Genomic DNA, 22,061 nt, shown 5'->3' with positions numbered 1-22,061 from the left:
TCGACCAATAAATGCCTCGTTCAGTATCACGAGACTTTGTGCTCTCAAGATCACTTGAGAACGTGTTATTTCGACACTCCTGAATGTTAGAATAGTACTGAAAGGGATTCTGAAAATTATTTCCAGCTTTTATGAACATTTTAAGCTACTGTCCAAATATTAACATTGACGTGTGCAAACAGCAAGGAAAATACGAAGTTTCCCGAAATTCTCAAGGAGTTCCTCCTGAGCAAACCCTTTGACCTCCGCACTGCGACACTCCACACACAGTCTTGCGACAGAGACGTAGAAACTGCAGCTAATCCTTGGCGCTGAATGTCTACCAAAAGTGGGAACAATTTCTGTTGATGCAAATTTATTCAGTTCTGTGTTTGGAAAGTGTCATATTAGCTCTCTAAGACCGTGTGTAAAATGAAATAAGATAGACTTACTTGCTTTTGAAAACTTTGAATTGCTGTTTTTAAACTTGTGCGGAACGTATGGAATAATTTTTTTATAATCTCGAGTGTAATATTTGTTCGCACGTGGTACAAATGACAGTATTCATATTTTTACTGAACCAAGAATATCTTTGTGGGCTTCTACATAAAATGTCAACAAACAGTATTTTCGAATTTTTCGAGTTACACTAAACCTTTATTTCGTTGCTGAGTTTACTGAAAAAATGTGGTTTAAAAACTCTACAAAACTTTAATGTATATCATTTTAAAGATTTCTGTCTTCTGGGTTATTGCGCTGTGTAGTCTGGTCGATGTTAACCAACGTTTCAGAGGTCATACTGCCTCCGTCATCAGGGCGATGATCATTTTAATTTAAACTCACTTTAATACAGGAAGCAAGCTTCAAATATGAACTAAACCCAGTCTGACTTCTTAACTGAATATACAAAGCCCGAAAACCGGTCGGCTGACTCTCCGGACTGGAAATTTTAACATTTTCTTTCGGTAGCCCCTCAAAACATGCCAGAACTTTTAATTCAACATCCTCCAAAGTGCATAGTTAGTGTATCAACTCATCTCATTCGACACAAATAATTTCTGAAGGCTATTTTACAGCGCGTGACAACTAACAAAAACTTTCGTTTATGCTGTGATAAGACGTTCAAAACTGAGCTAAATTTCCAACTCATTGTATTCCTGGTTACCATATTTGGTCCTAATTAATAATGAGTAAATGAGTATCAAGCCACGGTGGTCTAGCGGTTAGAACGCTGGCCTTGTAATCCTGGGGTCTCGGGTTCGATTCCCGGCGGTGCCCCAATTTATAACTTGTGTTGGGCAAGGCCGTGGTCTAGGCAACACGGAGTTTTCCTCCGTGGCATCCCAACAATTACTCCATTCACACACAGAAGAAGGCAATGGCAAACCACTTCTGGATCATCTGCCAAGAACGTATATGAACAGGTCCCAGTCCGAGAAAAGGATGGAAGGATCCTGTTCATATGGACCTCTCGTCAGACAGAGCACTAAATAATAAAAAAAAAATAAAGATCTATGAAATTAGATTTTATTTCAATCTGACAAATTATTCATACTAATTTACATTAATTATTCTTCAGGCATTTATTGACGCTGCAAGCAACTAAGATTGTGACTGGGAACAACCACGAACTTATGTCAGGGTCTCCGAGTGAAAATTTGAACCTAAAACCTAACGAATTCGACGGAGGCGCGCTTAACAGAAGGCCGCTACATTCTGTATGTTTAGAATGAAAATGGCGCTACAGACAGACAGACAGCGATCCCATAAATCGGTTTATGCGTTCTCTGCACGAAGCGTATAAAATTGTATTATGAGGGAGAGAACTTTACTGACCTCTCATACGTCTTTATAGTGCAGCTGATCCTAATTAAATTTGTTTTAGCTAAACACTAAACGTTGCTGGCCTTAATTCATTTTGGTCCATGTCTGTACAGTGCAGCAACTCTTTTCGTGAAGCTCAAATCTTTTGCCTTTCTGTGTCTCAGTAGTGGCCCCTCGTGTAAAAATTGTTGCTAATAAGATATGCATTTAATTAATAAAAATTAGCGTAGAAAGACGGAGAAGGAAAGTAAAACTACAAAAAAAATTCTGTATGAAATTAGATGTTAATGGAAAAATAAAATTAGTGTCACATAAGTGACTATTGAGAAGTAAGCAGAATATTCAGAGTCATAAGAACAGTTATTGTGTAACAAGAGAGCGGAGCTGTTGGAGATGTGCCATAACTGTGGACTGTAGAATTCGGAGCTAGGCTTTTGCAGTCATTTATGTATGAGGACACAACAAATGACGTGGATTGTTATTTCTTTTCGAAACAAACGGAATTTATTGAGAAGATGGCTGTCTTATGGGTCGTAGCAAAAGTTTATAAACGCCTCGGAGGTCCTTGCTGTCTGCATCATCAGGGCTCAGCGCGTAACTTGTGGTAGACGTTTGTAAAAATTCGAAGCGAGAGCCCAGATGAAGTGTGTCCCAGGTCATTTTAAGGCTTTAAAGTGACAGTCTCTTGCCTTCAGACTACTCTGCCGACGACTGAAGATCACGGGAGCAGAACATGAAACTTGTTCGCAAACTTTAGTAAAGAGATTTCCAGCTTCCAACGTGACAGCTTAACACCTACTTTTATTTCATGTTTCCTCTCGTTTTGTAGTTCCATATTGGCTGTCTTCTGGATTGTTGCGCCGACGTTTCAGACGTCCTTGCTGCCTCCATCATTAAGATGATGAAAAGGATACGGTTGGATGACTGTCAATTGTAAAGCGATTGATTCTTAGAATTTTTAACGACACTACCTTATTTGAATAATGTACAGTGTTATTATGAGCGTAAAATGGTCATAATCATCATCGTCCTGGTGATGGAGGCAGCAAGGACATCTGAAACGTCGATAAACTTCTACCAGACTACACGGCGCAACAACCCAGAAGACAGCAATCTTCAAACTCATCGCCGTGAGAACCTCAAATTCTACATGTGTCCTGGGTTACTGTAACTCATGTGGACCACCGGAATGTTGGTACCATAAACGTAATTTGGGGTTCACCGGAATCATTTATCCACCTCCATATTTGTTCTGTTTCCAAATGCTACTGCTGCTGCTGTTATGGAGTTCCTATGGGCTTTCGCGTTCTTCGTTTTAACTTCCGGTTAGAATGATGGGTCTTTTATGTTATGTTAGGTCACGGTGGTCTAGCGATTAGAACGCTGGCCGTGTAATCCTGGGGTCTCGGGTTAGATTCCCGGCGGTGCCCGAATTTATAACTTGTGTTGGGCAAGGCCGTGGTCTAGGCAACACAGAGTTTTCCTCCGGGGGCTTCCCCGGTTTCTCCGTGGCATCCCAACAATTACTCCATTCACACACAGAAGAAGGCAATGGCAAACCACTTCTGGATCATCTGCCAAGAACGTATATGAACAGGTCCCAGTCCGAGAAAAGGATGGAAGGATCCTGTTCATATGGACCTGTCGTCAGACAGAACACTAAATAAATAATAAGATGAGGTGGTCTAGCGGTTAGAACGCTGGCCTTGTAATCCTGGGGTCTCGGGTTCGATTCCCGGCGGTGCCCGAATTTATAACTTGTGTTGGGCAAGGCCGTGGTCTAGGCAACACGGAGTTTTCCTCCGTGGCATCCCAACAATTACTCCATTCACACACAGAAGAAGGCAATGGCAAACCACTTCTGGATCATCTGCCAAGAACGTATATGAACAGGTCCCAGTCCGAGAAAAGGATGGAAGGATCCTGTTCGTATGGACCTGTCGTCAGACAGAACACTAAATAAATAATAAGATGAGGTGGTCTAGCGGTTAGAACGCTGGCCTTGTAATCCTGGGGTCTCGGGTTCGATTCCCGGCGGTGCCCGAATTTATAACTTGTGTTGGGCAAGGCCGTGGTCTAGGCAACACGGAGTTTTCCTCCGGGGGCTTCCCCGGTTTCTCCGTGGCATCCCAACAATTACTCCATTCACACACAGAAGAAGGCAATGGCAAACCACTTCTGGATCATCTGTCAAGAACGTATATGAACAGGTCCCAGTCCGAGAAAAGGATGGAAGGATCCTGTTCATATGGACCTGTCGTCAGACAGAACACTAAATAAAATAACGTCACGTCATCACATTCTTGAGTGTATTGTGTTTTTGCTAAGCTCTTCTCTCTGCTTATAATTTCAGGTTCCCGCTCGTAAACAAGAGGAGTGTGTCTTCTTCTCTGATCAGACGTTCGGCCAAGCTCTGAAGGTATCGTCCATGCATGACACATTTCTTTCATGTTTCCGACTCATGTCTCATTACCGAGTCAATTTGTTCATCTTTTAATTTCAATTCTTATACCTTCTTTGTTTGATACACGGATTCGTCATTCCATTAGATGCCACGTAAATCTCGTACTTCTTAATTTACTTTAATCTTTAACAACAACATGGCGGACGCGCGTACTTGGCGTCATTTAATATAACGACCTAAGTGATTTTGGCTTCAGATCTTCGAAAAACATTCAGCTGTTGTCAAGGAAATGTTTTCAATGAACATAGTAAAACAATATGGCAGGTGCATCGGATATGTTTTATGATTCCACGTGGATTTTAAAGAACAGATATTTAAAGTGTCATTTAAAGATACAAACTACAGTAACAGAATAATTAACAGAAATATCATATGGAGTAAGTCAATCTTTCATTTTGAAAACTCGCAGTATAAACACTGATCTTTGTTATAGTAAGTTTGTTGTGTTATTTGTATTAATTAAAACTTTCTGCTTCATGACTAAATGAAGTTATGGACGATGAATAAAAGTTTTATAAGAATTTTCATCCACGAGAAAAATGAGCTTGGAACTTGGGTACAATGAGAACTTTATATTTCTTCTCTTTGCGTGGTACTATTAAGTAGAGCAGAAGTTTTAATAAATACGAGGTGCGATCGGAAAGTTTAAAGACTGCGCGTATAAAAACCCGTACACTTATCTCAGGTATTAAATTCATCCATCACCCTCGAAGTAGTTCCCCTGGGAGTGAACACAACGATCCCAGCGCCGCTGCCAAGCCTGGAAGCATCCCTGGAAATCTTTCTTTGTCAGCCTGTCAAGCACCATCTGCGATTCTGCCTGAATCTCTTGCCGAAGACTCGCCAAAACGGCTACGGAAACCTATGAAATGCTAAAGCAAGCATTTGGGGAGTCCGCAATGGGTCGTGCACAAACTTTTGTGTGGCATTCACGTTTTAAAAATGGCCGAACCTCTGTCGATGATGACGAGCGTTCTGGACGACCATCTTCGAGCACAACGCCCGAAAATGTTACGAAGATCGACGTCGTACCATCAACGACTTGTGCGACATTGTTGGGATAGGCTATGGGACCTGTCAGCTGATTCTAAAGGAAGAACTCCACATGCGACGCATCCTGTCTGAGGACCAGAAGCAGAATCGACTTCTCGTTTGTCAGGAACTCAAAGATCTTGCAAGAACCGACCCCAACTTCCTTTCTAGGGCTCCGTGTGACTTCTTCCTCTTCCCAAAGATGAAAATTCAGCTAAAGGGAAGGAGATTTGAGACGATAGAAGAGATTCAGGCAGAATCGCAGATGGTGCTTGACAGGCTGACAAAGAAAGATTTCCAGGGATGCTTCCAGGCTTGGCAGCGGCGCTGGGATCGTTGTGTTCACTCCCAGGGGAACTACTTCGAGGGTTATGGATGAATTTAATACCTGAGATAAGTGTACGGGTTTTTATAGGCGCAGTCTTGAAACTTTCCGATCGCACCTCGTATATGACACGTAGTAATGTGTGAGGTTATTATGAAACCAGTTCAGAGATCTGCAATAGCGAATCTGACCTTCATTAAACCGTTTTTTGAAGTGGATTACACTCAGTTTCGTCTACCCGAGCGAGTGTAGGAAAATGGCGACGAGCTAAGAATGCCCTTTCTGCTCTGTGGGTCAGAGACTGTTTGTAATTAGTGCCAGTTTAGCTTCGCTGAGTCTTCTGATGGATGTTTATATCCTGACTTTGACCTTTGCAAATGTTTGCCGTAAGGGGAGCTGAATGACTAGGGGGAAAGGATGATGTCAAAATAACGAATAAGAAAACACTATAGCCATCTTGAGAAAGGTTTGATTCATGAAGACAAATTAACTTCTAAATTAAAATTATAATGTCACCGGTTTTATACGGTGTAAAACCTCGTCTGTCACTGATAGTTTGTGATTACCTGATGATATGACGATGTTTAAACAGAAAATTCTTACTTCAAGCAGAGAGAGAGAGAGTAACAGAACGGGGAAGAATATCGCATTATGAGAAGTTTTACAATCTGAATTCTTGCGGTATAGTTTAGGGACAAGACCGCCACGGTGGTCTAGCGGTTAGAACGCTGGCCTTGTAATCCTGGGGTCTCGGGTTCGATTCCCGGCGGTGCCCAAATTTATAACTTGTGTTGGGCAAGGCCGTGGTCTAGGCAACACGGAGTTTTCCTCCGGGGGCTTCCCCGGTTTCTCCGTGGCATCCCAACAATTACTCCATTCACACACAGAAGAAGGCAATGGCAAACCACTTCTGGATCATCTGCCAAGAACGTATATGAACAGGTCCCAGTCCGAGAAAAGGATCCTGTTCATATGGACCTGTCGTCAGACAGAACACTAAATAATAATAAGATGAGGTGGTCTAGCGGTTAGAACGCTGGCCTTGTAATCCTGGGGTCTCGGGTTCGATTCTCGGCGGTGCCCGAATTTATAACTTGTGTTGGGCAAGGCCGTGGTCTAGGCAACACGGAGTTTTCCTCCGGGGGCTTCTTCCCCGGTTTCTCCGTGGCATCCCAACAATTACTCCATTCACACACAGAAGAAGGCAATGGCAAACCACTTCTTGGTCATCTGCCAAGAACGTATATGAACAGGTCCCAGTCCAAGAAAAGGATGGAAGGATCCTGTTCATATGGACCTGTCGTCAGACAGAACACTAATAATAATAAAAAAAGTTTAGGGACATTAAATCTTGGAGAATTTTATCAGCTGGTGATATAACACGCTTGTTACAGATGATAATTTTTCTTACCTTAAGAACTGTGAAAAGTGAAACACGCAGAAAGGGAAATGACGTTTTTAAATGAGGGTCGTACGTCATTTGTGAGTCATCTCGTTGCACGGTGCATGGAGCCTAGTGAAGGCAGGCTGCAACACAGAGATGTCAGAGAAGTTGCCGCACTAGAACGGCGCACTCAAATTTCTACTCAACCCTGTTCTGGAACGAAAATGAATTATGCAGGACATTTCTCATAACACATGCGCAATGCTTCTGAACTGCCATCTAGCACAAACAGCGAAAGGTTTAATGGCGGTTGAAGCATATGAATAGCTTATTTGAGAAACAACGCAAGTCCATAAGTATTTTTTGAGAAGAACATAAAAACTGTTTTTTTTTTACAAAACTATATAACGTTATACTGAAGTATTTAAGTTCCTGAGAAGCATATATAAATAACAGACAATTATAAAATACAGAATATGTTTAACGTGCAAGCAAGACATGTAGGACTTCATATTATGTCCACAATTTATTCACGGATAGGCAAGAAAAACAAGAAAATTTATAATAATAATAGCCATTTTAAACAGGAACAATAACAATAAATCCGTGTCTGACTTCCCCTGGGAACCCTGAAATCACTGGATGCGGATGGTGGCGTCTAGACACTGTATTGATCCACAAAACATTGCGCACATCTGAGGCAATGTGACGGTGCTAAGGGGAATGAACAGACTTTTGAATACGCCACGCTCAACTGATCTGCGGGCGTCGTTATCAGCATACTAGACGTATCATATATCTGCATGTGCTTCGTATTTGAAATTAGGAATTATGGACTTTATTAATATCACAGCCGGAGGGCAAACATTAGATTCGTATTCATACGAAGCTTATATTAAAGCCATTCGTGTTACGAAACGTCCATTCCAGCTGCAATTGTATTCTGCTTGGTTTTGTATCAAATATTAGAATCACATTTGTAACAAAAGAATGTAACCCATAGTTTCACGTGTCTGTTTAATTAAATCTGACATGAAATGCGCATTGTGATCATCCATGTGTGTGTGTGTGTGACGTATATGAGTCCTTATCTACACTGCATGGGCAAAAGACTAAGTTTACCTATTGATGTAGAACGTCATTTGTGATTCATCTCGCTGCACGGTGCATAAAGCCTATTGAAAGGCAGGCTGCAACACAGAGGTGTCAGAGAAGTTGCCGCACTAGAACGGGGCACTCAAATTTCTACTCAACGCTTTTCTAGAACAAAATATAAATTATGTAGGGCATTTCTCATAACACGTACGAAATATTTCTGCACTAGCATCTGACACAAACAGAAAAAGAAAGTTTAATGCAGTTTGAAACACGTGAATCGCTTATTTGATAAACAAAAACTTGTTCATAAGTGCGTTTTGAGGAGAATTAAAGAAGACACTAAGAAGGATTTGAGGTTAATACTGCTGTCTTCTGGGTTGTTGTATCGTGTAGTCTGGTAGAAGTTTACCGACGTTTCAGAGGTCCTTGATACCTCAATAACTCATCCAGCCGATGATAGAGGCAGCAGGGACCTCTGAAACGTCGATAAACATGTACAAAGACGACAGGGCGCTACAACCCAGAAGACAGCAAATATCAGTTCAATGAGATGGTAAAGTTGCGTCATATTGTGATATAATAAATATATATTATTTAAATCTTGTCCGTCTAATCACAATAAATTCTTATTAAATATCAAAATATTACAATAATTAACATTTAAAATATTATCGAAATATTCGATTTACATTACATTACTAATGTAAATCGAATATTTCGATAAAGAACATCATTTAATATTTTAAATATTTTTAAATGTTAATTATTGTAATATTTTAATATTTAATAAGAATTTATTGTGATTAGACGGACAAGATTTAATTAATATATATCAGTTCAATGTTTTGTTTAACAATTTAGTACTGATAATGAAGGGATAAATTGAAATAAATGGTGGTTGAAAGAGGATGTTGTGTGATATCAGTTATTACGTCGAACTGTACAATCGTTATTCTTGGATGCAGCTGGTTCTCCGAAATAACAAGCAATTTACCGGGACTATTATTACGTAGCCATATGACTAACTGGAGCTAATGCGTAGATTAATGATCAAGCTGACATTTACCAGCGAGATCATTAGACTGAATTTATACAACGCAACGACAGACAAACAGACAGACAAGTAATTTCAGGCGTGGACTAGAAACGAGAAAAAAACGTAAATCAATTTATTGCATCTCAATAAGGGCGTCTCAATGTTTGCTGTAACACGAAGAATATCTTATGAAAACTTGTACTCTCACGTGACTCGGTCCAGATACAGAATGTCCCAAAAAACATGTTTACAATTTATAATACGAATATAAACCTTGTTATAGATCTCCGTGACTTGTGTTTACGAGTGGAACTTAGTGTGTTGTTTAGTTAACAGATGGCACCATAATATCATTTATAATATTTGTTTAATTTTAACGGTCTAATCACAATAAAATATTTTATTAAATATTAAAATATTAAAATATTATTATTACAATTAACATTTAATATTTAAAATATATTAAAATGATGCTCTTTCTATCGAAATGTTCGATTTACAATTAGAGCATCATCTTTTTCACGACATGTTTCGGTTTTCAATGAACCATCTTCAGGTGTATAATCAATATAAATTTAAATGTAATATTCTAAATGCAATCCTTCGTCAGATGTCCATTAAATATCGAAAAGTTATCCTCTTCTAGATCAATTTTACTTTGTTATCACATTCAATGTTGTTTCGTAAATGTATGTCGCGTATAGTGTGATCTTGCGTGGGTGAAATGTTTGTAGTGGTTTTTTATAATATTTTATAATATTTTAATATTTTAATATTTAATAAAATATTTTATTGTGATTAGACGGTTAAAATTAAACAATTATAATTATCACAATATGACGCAACATTATCATCTCATCATTTATTATGATGTCAGTGCTGATGTATATAATAGTCTAATTAATTATCAAATTTTATTTCATTCATTGAAATGTGTGATTAATTTTTTGATGGCCGCTAACTCCGGACTCCATGATCGAGATTCGATTACTCGCAAAGACTCTAGGATTTCTCTCTTTATGAACACATCAAAAATGTCTTCAAGTACCGGGAGGTTGAGACTACTAACTTTATGCTAGCGAGTAACGATATATCCATAGTTGGTAAACTTCTACCAGACTACACGGCGCAACAACCCAGAAGACAACTGCGTCGTTTGTCTGAGAATCGACCTAGAGTCAGATGGTTCAGCACCGACCGAAATTAAAGCCGTTAATTAAACACTACCCTGAGCCAGTTTAATCCAAATTACTTCATTATTTTACTACACTGCAGCAACAGCTGAATGACCAATCAGACACAGCACAGGAGGTAACTGAAGAAAAACCAGTCGACGTAATAACAATATCAATAAGAAAATTATAGTAAAGAATCAAAACTTTATCCTGAACGAAATAAAATAAATGAAAGGCTGCCAACACCATGACACATTTACTTTAAAATATTGTTAAATGGAACCAGATGTTTTCCAAACATATTCGTGGTGTTTTCGGCTGACGTACATCCAGCAGAGGGGAGAGTTTTACGTGAGAAATCAGCAATAAATAAATACTGGGAACGACCCGTTCTTCAAGTGCCTGAGCACTGCGGGTCTCAACTTTTCGTTGGCTCGATCTATAGACATTCGGTAGGACTCCTTGGATGAGGGATCGGCCCGTCGCAAGGCCTCTACCTGTACACAGGACAGCACAACAAACATCCATGGCTTGAGTGGGATTCGAACCCATGGTCCCAGTGACCAAGCGGCACAAGGCCCACGCCTCAGACCGCGCGGCCACTGAAGACCCCATAAATAAAGAAGGATCTCTAAAATATGAAACACGAAAGCGAATTCCAACTGCAGACAAGAAATCCGCAAGTTAAACGAAACTAGGATATCAGAAAGTCACGCCATCCCTTCCTGACACATGTTCTGTTCGAATCAGAAAACAAAATGCAGTTTTAAAACTGTGGTGGAAATGTCCACACTGCGTTCCCTGTTTTCCTTATGTTGGTGCAAACCGGCGAAGAACTCCTTTGTCACTGAAACGGTTCACCAGACGAGGTCCTGTCGATTTGTTTGGCTCAGGAGAATCGGGAAATGCATGTCTAAATTCATTCTGGCAAGTTAATTAAGAACGAGACGCCAGGTAGTGTTCGACGATGAACACTCTTTGCTCTCGTGAAAAAGACATCCTTGCACTTCGACTGTTAAAAGACGACTGACAGACTGTCGGGAGTTCCGAAACGTCGGTTAACTTCTACCAGACTACACAGCGCTACAACCCAGAAGACAGCCATCTAGGTTTTAGAAAAATTTTCGGTACTTGTGGGTTATCGGGACACATCGCTTTAAAAATAGGTTAGGTTAGGTTAGGTTAAGTTAGGTTAGGTTAGGTTAGATTAAGTTAGGTTAGGTTAGGTTAGGTTAGGTTAGATTAGGTTATGTTAGGTTAGGTTAAGTTAGGTTAGGTTAGATTAGGTTATGTGAGGTTAGGTTAGGTTAGGTTAGTTGTCATTTATTGAAATAAAATATAATAACCTTCAAGTATGTTTCATTTATCCACACACATTAATCTAACCTAACCTATTTTTAAAGCGATGTGCCCCGATAACCCACAAGTACCAGATTTTCAAATATTAGTTCAAATAATGTGTCGGTTTATGTAACGATATAAACTTGTATATGCTAGTCCAGTAACTTTAAGTTGAAACTTGATCTAATCGATAATAGAATGACTTTAAAATGCATGTTAGACCGCGACCAGAAATCGATTGCCTCAGGACATGTGTACTATAATCGTTTCTCGTCCTGTTTCCAGAATAATGGTTAGATATCATGAGTGCACAGTTTTCGTGGCCCCCCCGTCTAATTCTTAGATTCTATCCATACTTGACGGCTCGTGAGGCATTTTATAAATCCCATTTACAATCCATAAATTAAAATGCGCGTGCTATTTATTCGTACTACAGAATGTATTCATAATTCAGATTGTAATCAGTGTAGGCTTTACCTTGAAGATGTGTCTGATTGACAATTGCCTATCATCTGCGAAATAACTGCGTTTTGTTTCCCACAACTAGGATTCCAGTGCCGACCTCATTGGCTGGACGGTGTAGGGCGTGGTTCGAATCCCGGTGAAGGCGCGGACGTTTGTCCTCGTTTTTCGGTGTTGAATTGTCCTGTGTGGTTGCGACGGGCAGGTATCCCCCCCGCGAACAAAATTTCGAAACATGAACAAGAAATTTGGCTTTGTGTCTCCAATGAATTCGATTTCAATTTTTTAAAAATATTTTTAAAAAATGCGGTGGAAAGAGTAATGGTATCACATTTTTAAGTTGTGACCTTACTTCAAGGTGAATTGATCCTGCAGCATTGTGAATTCAAGTAGGCGTGTCTAGCCAATGAGAGCTGAGGGAGGTGTGGTCTCGCGTCCCCGTGTACCGACGATATAAATGTTGAACGCCAGATCCTAGATACCGCATTGCAGTTCAGTGCTTCGCAGTGATCTTCGATCTTAGATCAAGTGTACCGAAATTAGAGCTCTTGGCTCCTCGGACAGATGGGCTACGTGAACTATGGCAGGCCTAACAAACAGTGTGATTTTTTTAAAAAAATTGTGAACTTTGGTATAAATTAAGGGATTAAAAACTATGATCTCGCAAGTGCATACAAAATCATTTATATAGTTTCTTTTTAAATTTTTGGTAGGGATAGTTTTAAAAGAATCCCCCCACAAAAAACTGATCTATATTTGTCTGAGATTTATTAGACCTAAAACGCTGTAAAGAATGTGGGATTATATTTTGGTGAAAGTGTCAAATTATGTTACGAATTCCGAAAAAAAAAATGTCGAGAGGATTTACAAAAATAAAACAACTTGCATTATTGCATCAACGGAATTTAAACACGCTCTGATATTAACGACTTAATCCGACAATTTTAGTTAACAAATTTTTTTTAATTAATTTCAGTTTTACTTTAATTTAAATATTTTCCTTCAACATATAATTAATTATAATCGTTTCCTATTATAATTGCGTTTTAGGGGATTTTTTCTCTCGTTATTTTTGTTTCTGTCATAAAAGTTGGTAAATTGAACAAAATATACAAACCAAAGACAGAAACTATTATTTTACTAACGTAATATCGACGATATATACTGTAACAGTTTCTGTTCAAATTTTGTTACGTTTGTGTAAACCCCCCCCCCCCCCCCCAAAAAAAAAAAAAAAAAGTCTCCAGCTTCTTGTAAGCGTCAGTGAAGTGCCACTGTTTCAGGTGCAGTGTTGTGATAATAATGAACAGGGTTGAACAAAACTGTGTGATATCACTCATCAGGGATTTGTTGTTTTTGTTGTATTAATGATGTTGTTCCGGTCACAATGAGTGATTCCCTCAGCCCGAACATTGTAAGTACCTGAATGTTGTTCATCTTAGTAGCACGTGTTGCATGAGGTTATGAATATAATTTTTAAGTTGGCATAATATAATAAAAATTAGCAATTTTAATGACTGATATCCCTGAACACACATCGTAAAAACGTTTAGGTCTCTGGATTTCGAAATTTTCAAAAAAATGTCAAAACAACTTTTTCACCGCATGCCTAACTCTGAATTCGAGCCAAAAAAGCGATGGAATTTACGTTTAGGTTATAAGTCACAGTTCAATTAATTACGATCACCTAACACAAATTATCATCGTTATTTATCCAGCAACGCTGACAACAACTCAGTCCTTGTAGCGTCGTATGGAGGGATGATTAATAAAAATATAAATTGGAAAGAATGTTATAAGAAGACGTTGAAGCCTACTTGAAGTCAATATCCCGGAAATTGTCTCGAGGGACTGAGGAAAACCACATCACGAAAATTCTCAAGTCAGGATATCTGGTTTCCGTACCGAGATTTGAACACTAGACATCCCGAAATCGACTCAGTCTATTAACCACTTCACGACGTTCGGTATCATTATGGCTACAGTTCTAATCCGTTTAGATTTCTTTTTTAAGTGCCAACACAGAGATATATTTATATAAAATGAAACAGTTTGTATCCCTTTTAATAAAAGAATCAGGTGAACTTAAATTCTTATCAAACGTCGTAACACAATAAATTCCCCTATGTACAATCTCCATAATAGTCTTCGTAATGTAGCAATTTCGTATAATACCTCTTTAAAGTTGTTTGATTTGAAATTTGCAACTGCCCTTTAACTATTTAATTTGAAAAAAAAATTAATATTTTCGTATATTTGCGTGAATTTTAGTACGAACAATTTGCATTAATATCATTACGTTGTTTAATTTAAAAATCTATGATTGGTTAGACTTAAAACAGCCGCCTCTAAACACGATTTTAATATACTGGAGGTCCACTGGAACTGCGGTAAGTCAAGACTCTTATGTCGTTGTTGCCCCCAGGAAGATTCATAAGTGAAAATCCACCTGGGGGGGTCAGGAACAGAGAAAAAGGCCCCACGCTGGGACCAGTGGCACTTCAAAGCCGAATTGGAGACGACGCTTATTTCAAAGAACACGAAATGTTTCCTGATTCATGCGCCGTTGGGATCGATACGTTGAATATACCACGGCAGTGATCCAGCCCACAGCCTTGCTTGTCAATGAGTTTTCCACAAACTCTCATAAAATTAAGAAGGCGCTCCGTTGAAACATCTCGTTCTCTGTCCGACGACCCCCCGACGTCGACTTCGAATCTTATGTTCGTTCACACAGATTTAATACAAGAGCCAATTTTTCTGAAGCTTAAATTAAAGTTTATTGATTGTTTGCTTAATGCAAGGAATCAGCTGAGCAGGCTGAAGGCCTGCGTGTTTACTATTACCCGTTATCTTCGTCAACATGAAGACTTACTACTTCGGATTGTACTTTTAATTATCCTTACAACAATTTATTTGTGTCTGAAGTAATAGAAATAATAGAAAGATATTATGGATGCAAAGAAATTTTGATACGACCTTGAAATGAACTAGAGTGACCAAGAATGTTGATTTCTGTGGGTCGTATCCTACTTGGACGCATGGATGGGGCGAGAGATGTGCACCGGGTATTGGTTGGGAAGCCTGAGGGCAAGAGACCGCTGGGGAGACCTAGACGTAGATGGGAGGATAATCTCAGGCGGAATCTATGGGAGATAGGAGTTGAAGGAGACTGGATTTTGTTGGCCCAGGACAGGGTCCGGTGGAGGGCTTTGGTTAATTCGGTGATGAACCTTCGGGTTCCCTAAGCCATCTGGTTGGTTGGCTCCACTACTTGGGAAGCCTGAGGGGAAGAGACCTCTGGGGAGACCTAGACGTAGATGGGAGGCTAATGTCAGGCGGGATCTATGGGAGATAGGAGTCGAAGGAGACTGGATTTTGTTGGCCCAGGACAGGGTCCGGTGGAGGGCTTTGGTTAATTCGGTGATGAACCTTCGGGTTCCCTAAGCCATCTGGTTGGTTGGCTCCACTACTTGGGAAGCCTGAGGGGAAGAGACCGCTGGGAAGACCTAGACGTAGATGGGAGGATAATCTCAGGCGGAATCTATGGGAGATAGGAGTTGAAGGAGACTGGATTTTGTTGGCCCAGTACAGGGTCCGGTGGAGGGCTTTGGTTAATTCGGTGATGAACCTTCGGGTTCGGTAAGCCATCTAGTTAGTTAGTATCCTGCTTGGATCCGACTTTAACATCAATCTGTTATTTCTGTAAAATCTGTGACGACATACAAGAAAAACCTCATTTATATAGGAAACACTTTGCGAGAAAGGGGCAAACAATTATAGTTCACAACTAGATTTATGAATCGGTGGAATAACATAACTTTTAATGTTTCTGAAACCCGACTGAACTTAACAGCGACTGGGTCTTGTGATTTCCAAACGCTGTCTAAAACGTTTTTCGGTTTACGTAATATTTGAGGTTTTCACGGCGGTGAGTCTGAAGATTGCTGTCTTCTGGGTTGTTGGTAAACGTTTACCGACGTTTCAAAGGCCCTTTCTGCCTCTATCATCAGGGCGAGTGTTTCACTTTCTGCTTACAAATATCCTGTCTTGCCTTGTGAACTTCGTAATCGTTTCCATTACGACTGTTGTTCGTTTATTTAACACATTCTTATGTTTTCTGTCTATGTTTATCCTCTGTAAGGTTTCAGAACTAACCTAACCGCCGCCCACATCAGATTAGTGGAGCTCCACGCTGTTTCAGTCTGACAAAAGCAATAACCACCAGGTTATGTCTCGCCGGAGTCATTTTACTTACGTAGAGGAAATCCTGAACATAGCGATCCTGGAAAGAAAGTGTTTGTTTTTAATGTCATAGGTTGAATGACATCTCTTACTCTGGACCCAGTTCTTTTATTACCCAAGGGACGTTTTGAATTGCTCAGAAACAAACAAGTTACAGCTCGTGTGGCGCCCGGAAATTGATATCGAAACCCAACACCGCCTAGAAACCAAGACGAGAGTTAAGTGACACCACAAACACAACCCGCAGAGTCGTAGGATGGTGGAAGGGGGGTGGTTCCAGTTTCGCTCTGCATGGAAATAGCTTTTTCTCTCATGGAGGCAAGCAGAATCGTTAAGAGTACCGCAAATAGCCCACTCGAGCAGACTGGCCCTGCTCTACTCGTTGCCACACGTTTTTATTACTAGTCGGCAAAACAGTTAGCATCCTTAACAGCATGAATGACTACTTCAGTATTGCATGTCTCTGTTAATGGTTACTTCAACCCAGGTTTTACGAAGAAACGATGTCTGGTTCTAACAAGGGGTTAGTGGTTTTTACGAGAGTATTGAACCAGAATTTTATCCATCTTTCTACCCGGAAATTATTTAATTGTACTTTTAGTCAGATACTGTGTTTCATAGCCACGGTGGTCTAGCGGTTAGAACGCTGGCCTTGTAATCCTGGGGCCCCGGGAATCGATCCCGGCGGTGCCCGAATTTATAACTTGTGTTGGGCAAGGCCGTGGTCTAGGCAACACGGAGTTTTCCTCCGGGGGCTTCCCCGGTTTCTCCGTGGCATCCCAACACACAGAGAAGAAGGCAATGGCAAACCACTTCTGGATCATCTGCCAAGAACGTATATGAACAGGTCCCAGTCCGAGAAAAGGATGGAAGGATCCTGTTCATATGGACCTGTCGTCAGACAGAACACTAAATAAACAAACAAACTGTGTTTCAAGGATTTAATCCCATATCAGGTCTCTCGTGTAGTCATATTTCATACGTATTCTTTAAACGCGATTAAAATATCTCTTTTATATTGTTCACATTATTTTAGATTCTTTGAAATTAATACACGCGTTAAATATTTTCTGGAAGCGCGATCGGTTCGGAGTTGCACACTCTTTTGTTTTAAATTTTGGTCATGAAAGACGCCGTTTTGGTAACAACGTCAGTGGATGTTCATTATAATTTGGTGCTTTAATTGTTATGAGTCCATTCATTGTCACTCGAACCTGATTTTTACGAAGGCCTAGTAAAAGTCAACTCGAGATGAAAACGTCGCGAAATAGCTGAGGTGAATTTCAGGAAACTTCATGAAGTCTTCGATTATTTGCTTTGATTATCACGGGTGTTTGAATGTCTGGGAGATTATGGCATTTGTAATGAGATGTGACTTGTTTAATTAAAGATTCGATTCCTAAAAGCAAATAAATGTTTGCGGTGGCCATATGAATGAATCCATTCGATGTTTAATTCCCTTAACATTATTTTATATCTCTGATAGTTCACATGCAGACAGAAGCTCGTGTATGACTTAAATTAAAGGCAATTTAATCTTACATCTGGCATAGAAGACACAAGGATTGAAGCTATCAACCAGCATATGTTTGGAGAGGTTTTTATATTATCCACTCGTCTTATGATGGGAGAAGTCTTTTAATGTTTGTTATGCCGCGAGTTGATTGTATTTACGTAACTTCTCAGAACTGATTCTCAGCCAAAAGAGGCCAGAGTCTCTAATTTGTGAAACATAATGATAACATTGGATGGTGTTAATAGCTATACGACGAAAAGTAAAATTTATTTCCTATATAATGGTCTGGCGGTTAGAACGCTGGCCTTGTAATCCTGGGGTCTCGGTTCGATTCCCGGCGGTGCCCGAATTTATAACTTGTGTTGGGCAAGGCCGTGGTCTAGGCAACACGGAGTTTTCCTCCGGGGGCTTCCCCGGTTTCTCAGTGGCATCCCAACAATTATTCCATTCACACACAGAAGAAGGCAATGGCAAACCACTTCTGGATCATTTGCCAAGAACGTATATGAACAGGTCCCAGTCCGAGAAAAGGCTGGAAGGATCCTGTTCATATGGACCTGTCGTCAGACAGAACACTAAATAATAATAAGATGAGGTGGTCTAGCGGTTAGAACGCTGGCCTTGTAATCATGGGGTCTCGGGTTCGATTCCCGGCGGTGCCCGAATTTATAACTTGTGTTGGGCAAGGCCGTGGTCTAGGCAACACGGAGTTTTCCTCCGTGGCATACCAACAATTACTCCATTCACACACAGAAGAAGGCAATGGCAAACCACTTCTGGATCATCTGCCAAGAACGTATATGAACAGGTCCCAGTCCGAGAAAAGGATGGAAGGATCCTGTTCATATGGACCTGTCGTCAGACAGAACACTAAATAAATAATAATAATAATGGATTATATGTTATCACATACACAGAAAATAGTTTGTAATTTTGGGGGATTTTAAGAGAGTGTTACAAGTTTGTCTGAGCTGTGTGGTTAAATAGCTCTAAGTTTGAGCAAGACCTCACATCTGCAGCGTCTAACTTCTAACACATTTTATTGTTCACAACGTCGATTGGAAATCTCGTTACGTGATTTAGCTCAGAGCATTACTGCATCAAACCACAACGCCACTGCCTCGTGGGTTCTTGAGATGGGTTTGTGCTGTGTTGTGGTAACACTGGGACGATTCAGAGTGATTGCCTTCCGGTTCCCTGTAGCACGTTTCAACCAGGGCTTCATGCAAATGAAAGTGATATTTGAAAATGTCAACGCAGTTTAACCACGAGGAAAATTCCTACAACTTCACGCGTTCTTTGTCTGTAGTACATAAAATTAACGTACTCACGGGAGGTCCGGGTGTTCTTCCCAGTGGGTTTTTGTCTGAAACTATTCAATATAATTCCATGAAATTTGGTATAGGGTATCTGCACCGGAAGTTTCTTTGTAAATTATCCCTTTCAATACGTGAAATTACGATGTTGACTGATAAATCATTGTCACATGTGGATGTAACGTGCATGGTAGTTTGTTATAAATATTATTATTATTTATTGTTCTGTCTGACGACAGGTCCATATGAACAGGATCCTTCCATCCTTTTCTCGGACTGGGACCTGTTCATATACGTTCTTGGCAGATGATCCAGAAGTGGTTTGCCATTGCCTTCTTCTGTGTGTGAATGGAGTAATTGTTGGGATGCCACGGAGGAAAACTCCGTGTTGCCTAGACCACGGCCTTGCCCAACACAAGTTATAAATTCGGGCACCGCCGGGAATCGAACCCGAGACCAAAGGATTACAAGGCCAGCGTTCTAACCGCTAGAACACCGTGGCCATCATTTATTTATTTAGTGTTCTGTCTGACGACAGGTCCATATGAACAGGATCCTTCCATCCTTTTCTCGGACTGGGACCTGTTCATATACGTTCTTGGCAGATGATCCAGAAGTGGTTTGCCATTGCCTTCTTCTGTGTGTGAATGGAGTAATTGTTGGGATGCCACGGAGGAAAACTCCGTGTTGCCTAGACCACGGCCTTGCCCAACACAAGTTATAAATTCGGGCACCGCCGGGAATCGAACCCGAGACCCCCAGGATTACAAGGCCAACGTTCTAACCGCTAGACCACCTCATCTTATTATAAATATACAAAAACAAAATTTTCTTGAGCTCAGCAAGAACAATAGAATTCTAGAAATCAGATATAAGTTTAGTTCCGACATCCTGTTCCGCTCTTCATGCCCGTAAATTTGGGGCTGTTAATTTTAAAAGAATATTATTGCTTAATAATATTTTCAATCCTACATGACCTAATCTTCTGGAACCATCAATAAACCGCGCGTACCGCACGAAATGGAGTTCTGGTCTGGATCCTAACCTGAAGCCGTATCCGCCACTGATCTGCTAATATTGGCAGCTAGCCCTATGCAGGATAAGACGCTATTAATAGCGAACTGCGGGCCGGAATTCAGTTAGTGGGGCAGCTCCGAGCGAAAGGCGTGTCATGTGAGTGTGCTGTTGTGATGTGCTGGTGAAAATGGTGATATTTATTATGCCTTGCGTGTGACATCATAGATCCTATTCTTCTCCTGTATTTGTGAAAATATCCTCAACCAGTGTGATAAGTATTCCTCTTTATAGCTTTCGCCACGAAATAATGCTGGAAACAAATGCCGCTCGCGAACCGCACGTCCTCTTCCGGTCTTTGTGGAAAACGAGTTAGGAACTGCAAGCTTAGCGTAACAGCGCTGATGTGTTAGCAAGAATTTTATCTTCGCATGTGATAACGGCGCCAGTGACGTCAGATATGTCTGGGTCGATGACTTTCGCGTGGGCGGGGTGTCTGGCTGGGTGATGACGTCATAACAGAGGATTCCCCCTCTCAACGAAACCATGGTAACCAGGGTGATAAACAGACCTTGGTGACCGAGGTCTGCACAAAATCAAAATCTGTAATCCTGCTATGCAGAGTGGAATTTAAAATCTTCCGAAACAAAATAAAAATTAAAATTGGTAGGCGTGTAACGCGTATTGCATTCAATGAATCATTTTACGTTTTGTTTTATGGTGTCAGAAATTATAGGTTAGGTTTCATTTCGTCACCAACGATGTTTAAGGAGCCTTGGGGGGAGCATTTTCAAAAGTTTTGTCTATTTTCGTGAAAATAATCATAATATTTTAAACTATTTTGAAATAATTCCACGCTCTTCATCTGTGTATTACAAAGCATGACTCATTTTCGTCTGAAACACAGTGTGACAAACGTAAAAATGCCAAAGTTCTTGCTTAAGCAGCACAGGAGAGTACAAAGTGGAAATAAAGACCCACCATTCGTTACTTCGATACTGTGGGAGGTACGTTCAGCTTCGCCGTGTCGGAACGTGCCCTAGTTACCCCCTGGGCTATCCGGATGATGGCTGAAACAGTAGTACCAACCACGGTCGTCTACCATTAAAATCATTCAGTAATCACTGATTAGAATAACACGAAACTTACGTCGTATCACGCAAATATGTCTTTATGAGAGGATGAACAGATTATTTCCTGTAGTTGTCGTCTCGTGGCGCTGACGATTACCTTGCTGTTGGAGATATAAACCAGCCGTTGTTTTCAGCATAATCCTGCCTCGTGACCTTGTGTAAAACATTGTCCTGATTTCCAACCTCACTCATTAGCACAGCCATGACCATAGACAACTCTCGACTTCATAAGTACATATTCTTCTTTGGTGGTGGTACTAGGTTATGTAACGTACCTAAATACCAACCTTACAATACACGCGGAGATTTGTGACGCAGTCGTTGGGAAATCACAAGTAATTTTCTAGGATTATCGTTACACGTGTTTGTAACGCATTACTAAATAAATTTCTTGCGTGGTTTCCATATTTCTTAAATATTGAGAATTTGTGAAGTTTTGAAATTTTATACTTCATTCAATGATACTAACATTCGGTCGCCATGTTAGAAAGTCTACTTTTGACGACGGGAACTAAAAAAAAAATACTTTTATATAAACGAATACAACGTTGAATGTAATTATACCTGGACGAGGAACCATTTAATTTTAAACTAACCGCGTAACGAGGATCATAACGGATTTTAGGGCGAATTTTTAGTTAAAATCTTATTAGTCTTCTCCGAACTGAGACCAAATACACGAAAAGTCAATACGTACTCTCATTTTTAGCTTACAGA

The 22,061-nt window shown here is 40.3% G+C and overlaps 1 protein-coding gene across 3 annotated transcripts in view; it reads left to right on the top strand.

Annotated features, from left to right (window-relative positions):
* Positions 1-22,061, top strand: part of LOC110835660 (uncharacterized) — a 146,498-nt gene that overhangs the window by 13,244 nt on the left and 111,193 nt on the right. For all 3 annotated transcript variants that reach the window (XM_087358598.1, XM_087358600.1, XM_087358599.1), the window contains exon 3: positions 4,157-4,222. In XM_087358598.1, the coding sequence (XP_087214724.1) occupies positions 4,157-4,222 (66 nt within the window). The remainder of the gene's footprint in view (positions 1-4,156; positions 4,223-22,061) is intronic.

Source organism: Zootermopsis nevadensis, unplaced genomic scaffold (assembly GCF_977971745.1).
Source record: "Zootermopsis nevadensis isolate Lab colony 2312 unplaced genomic scaffold, Znev_1.0 Znev_ptg000030l, whole genome shotgun sequence".
Classification (NCBI taxonomy): domain Eukaryota; kingdom Metazoa; phylum Arthropoda; class Insecta; order Blattodea; family Termopsidae; genus Zootermopsis; species Zootermopsis nevadensis.
The sequence above is the reverse complement of the archived record's forward strand: the minus strand, read 5'-3'. Positions and strand labels throughout refer to the sequence as shown.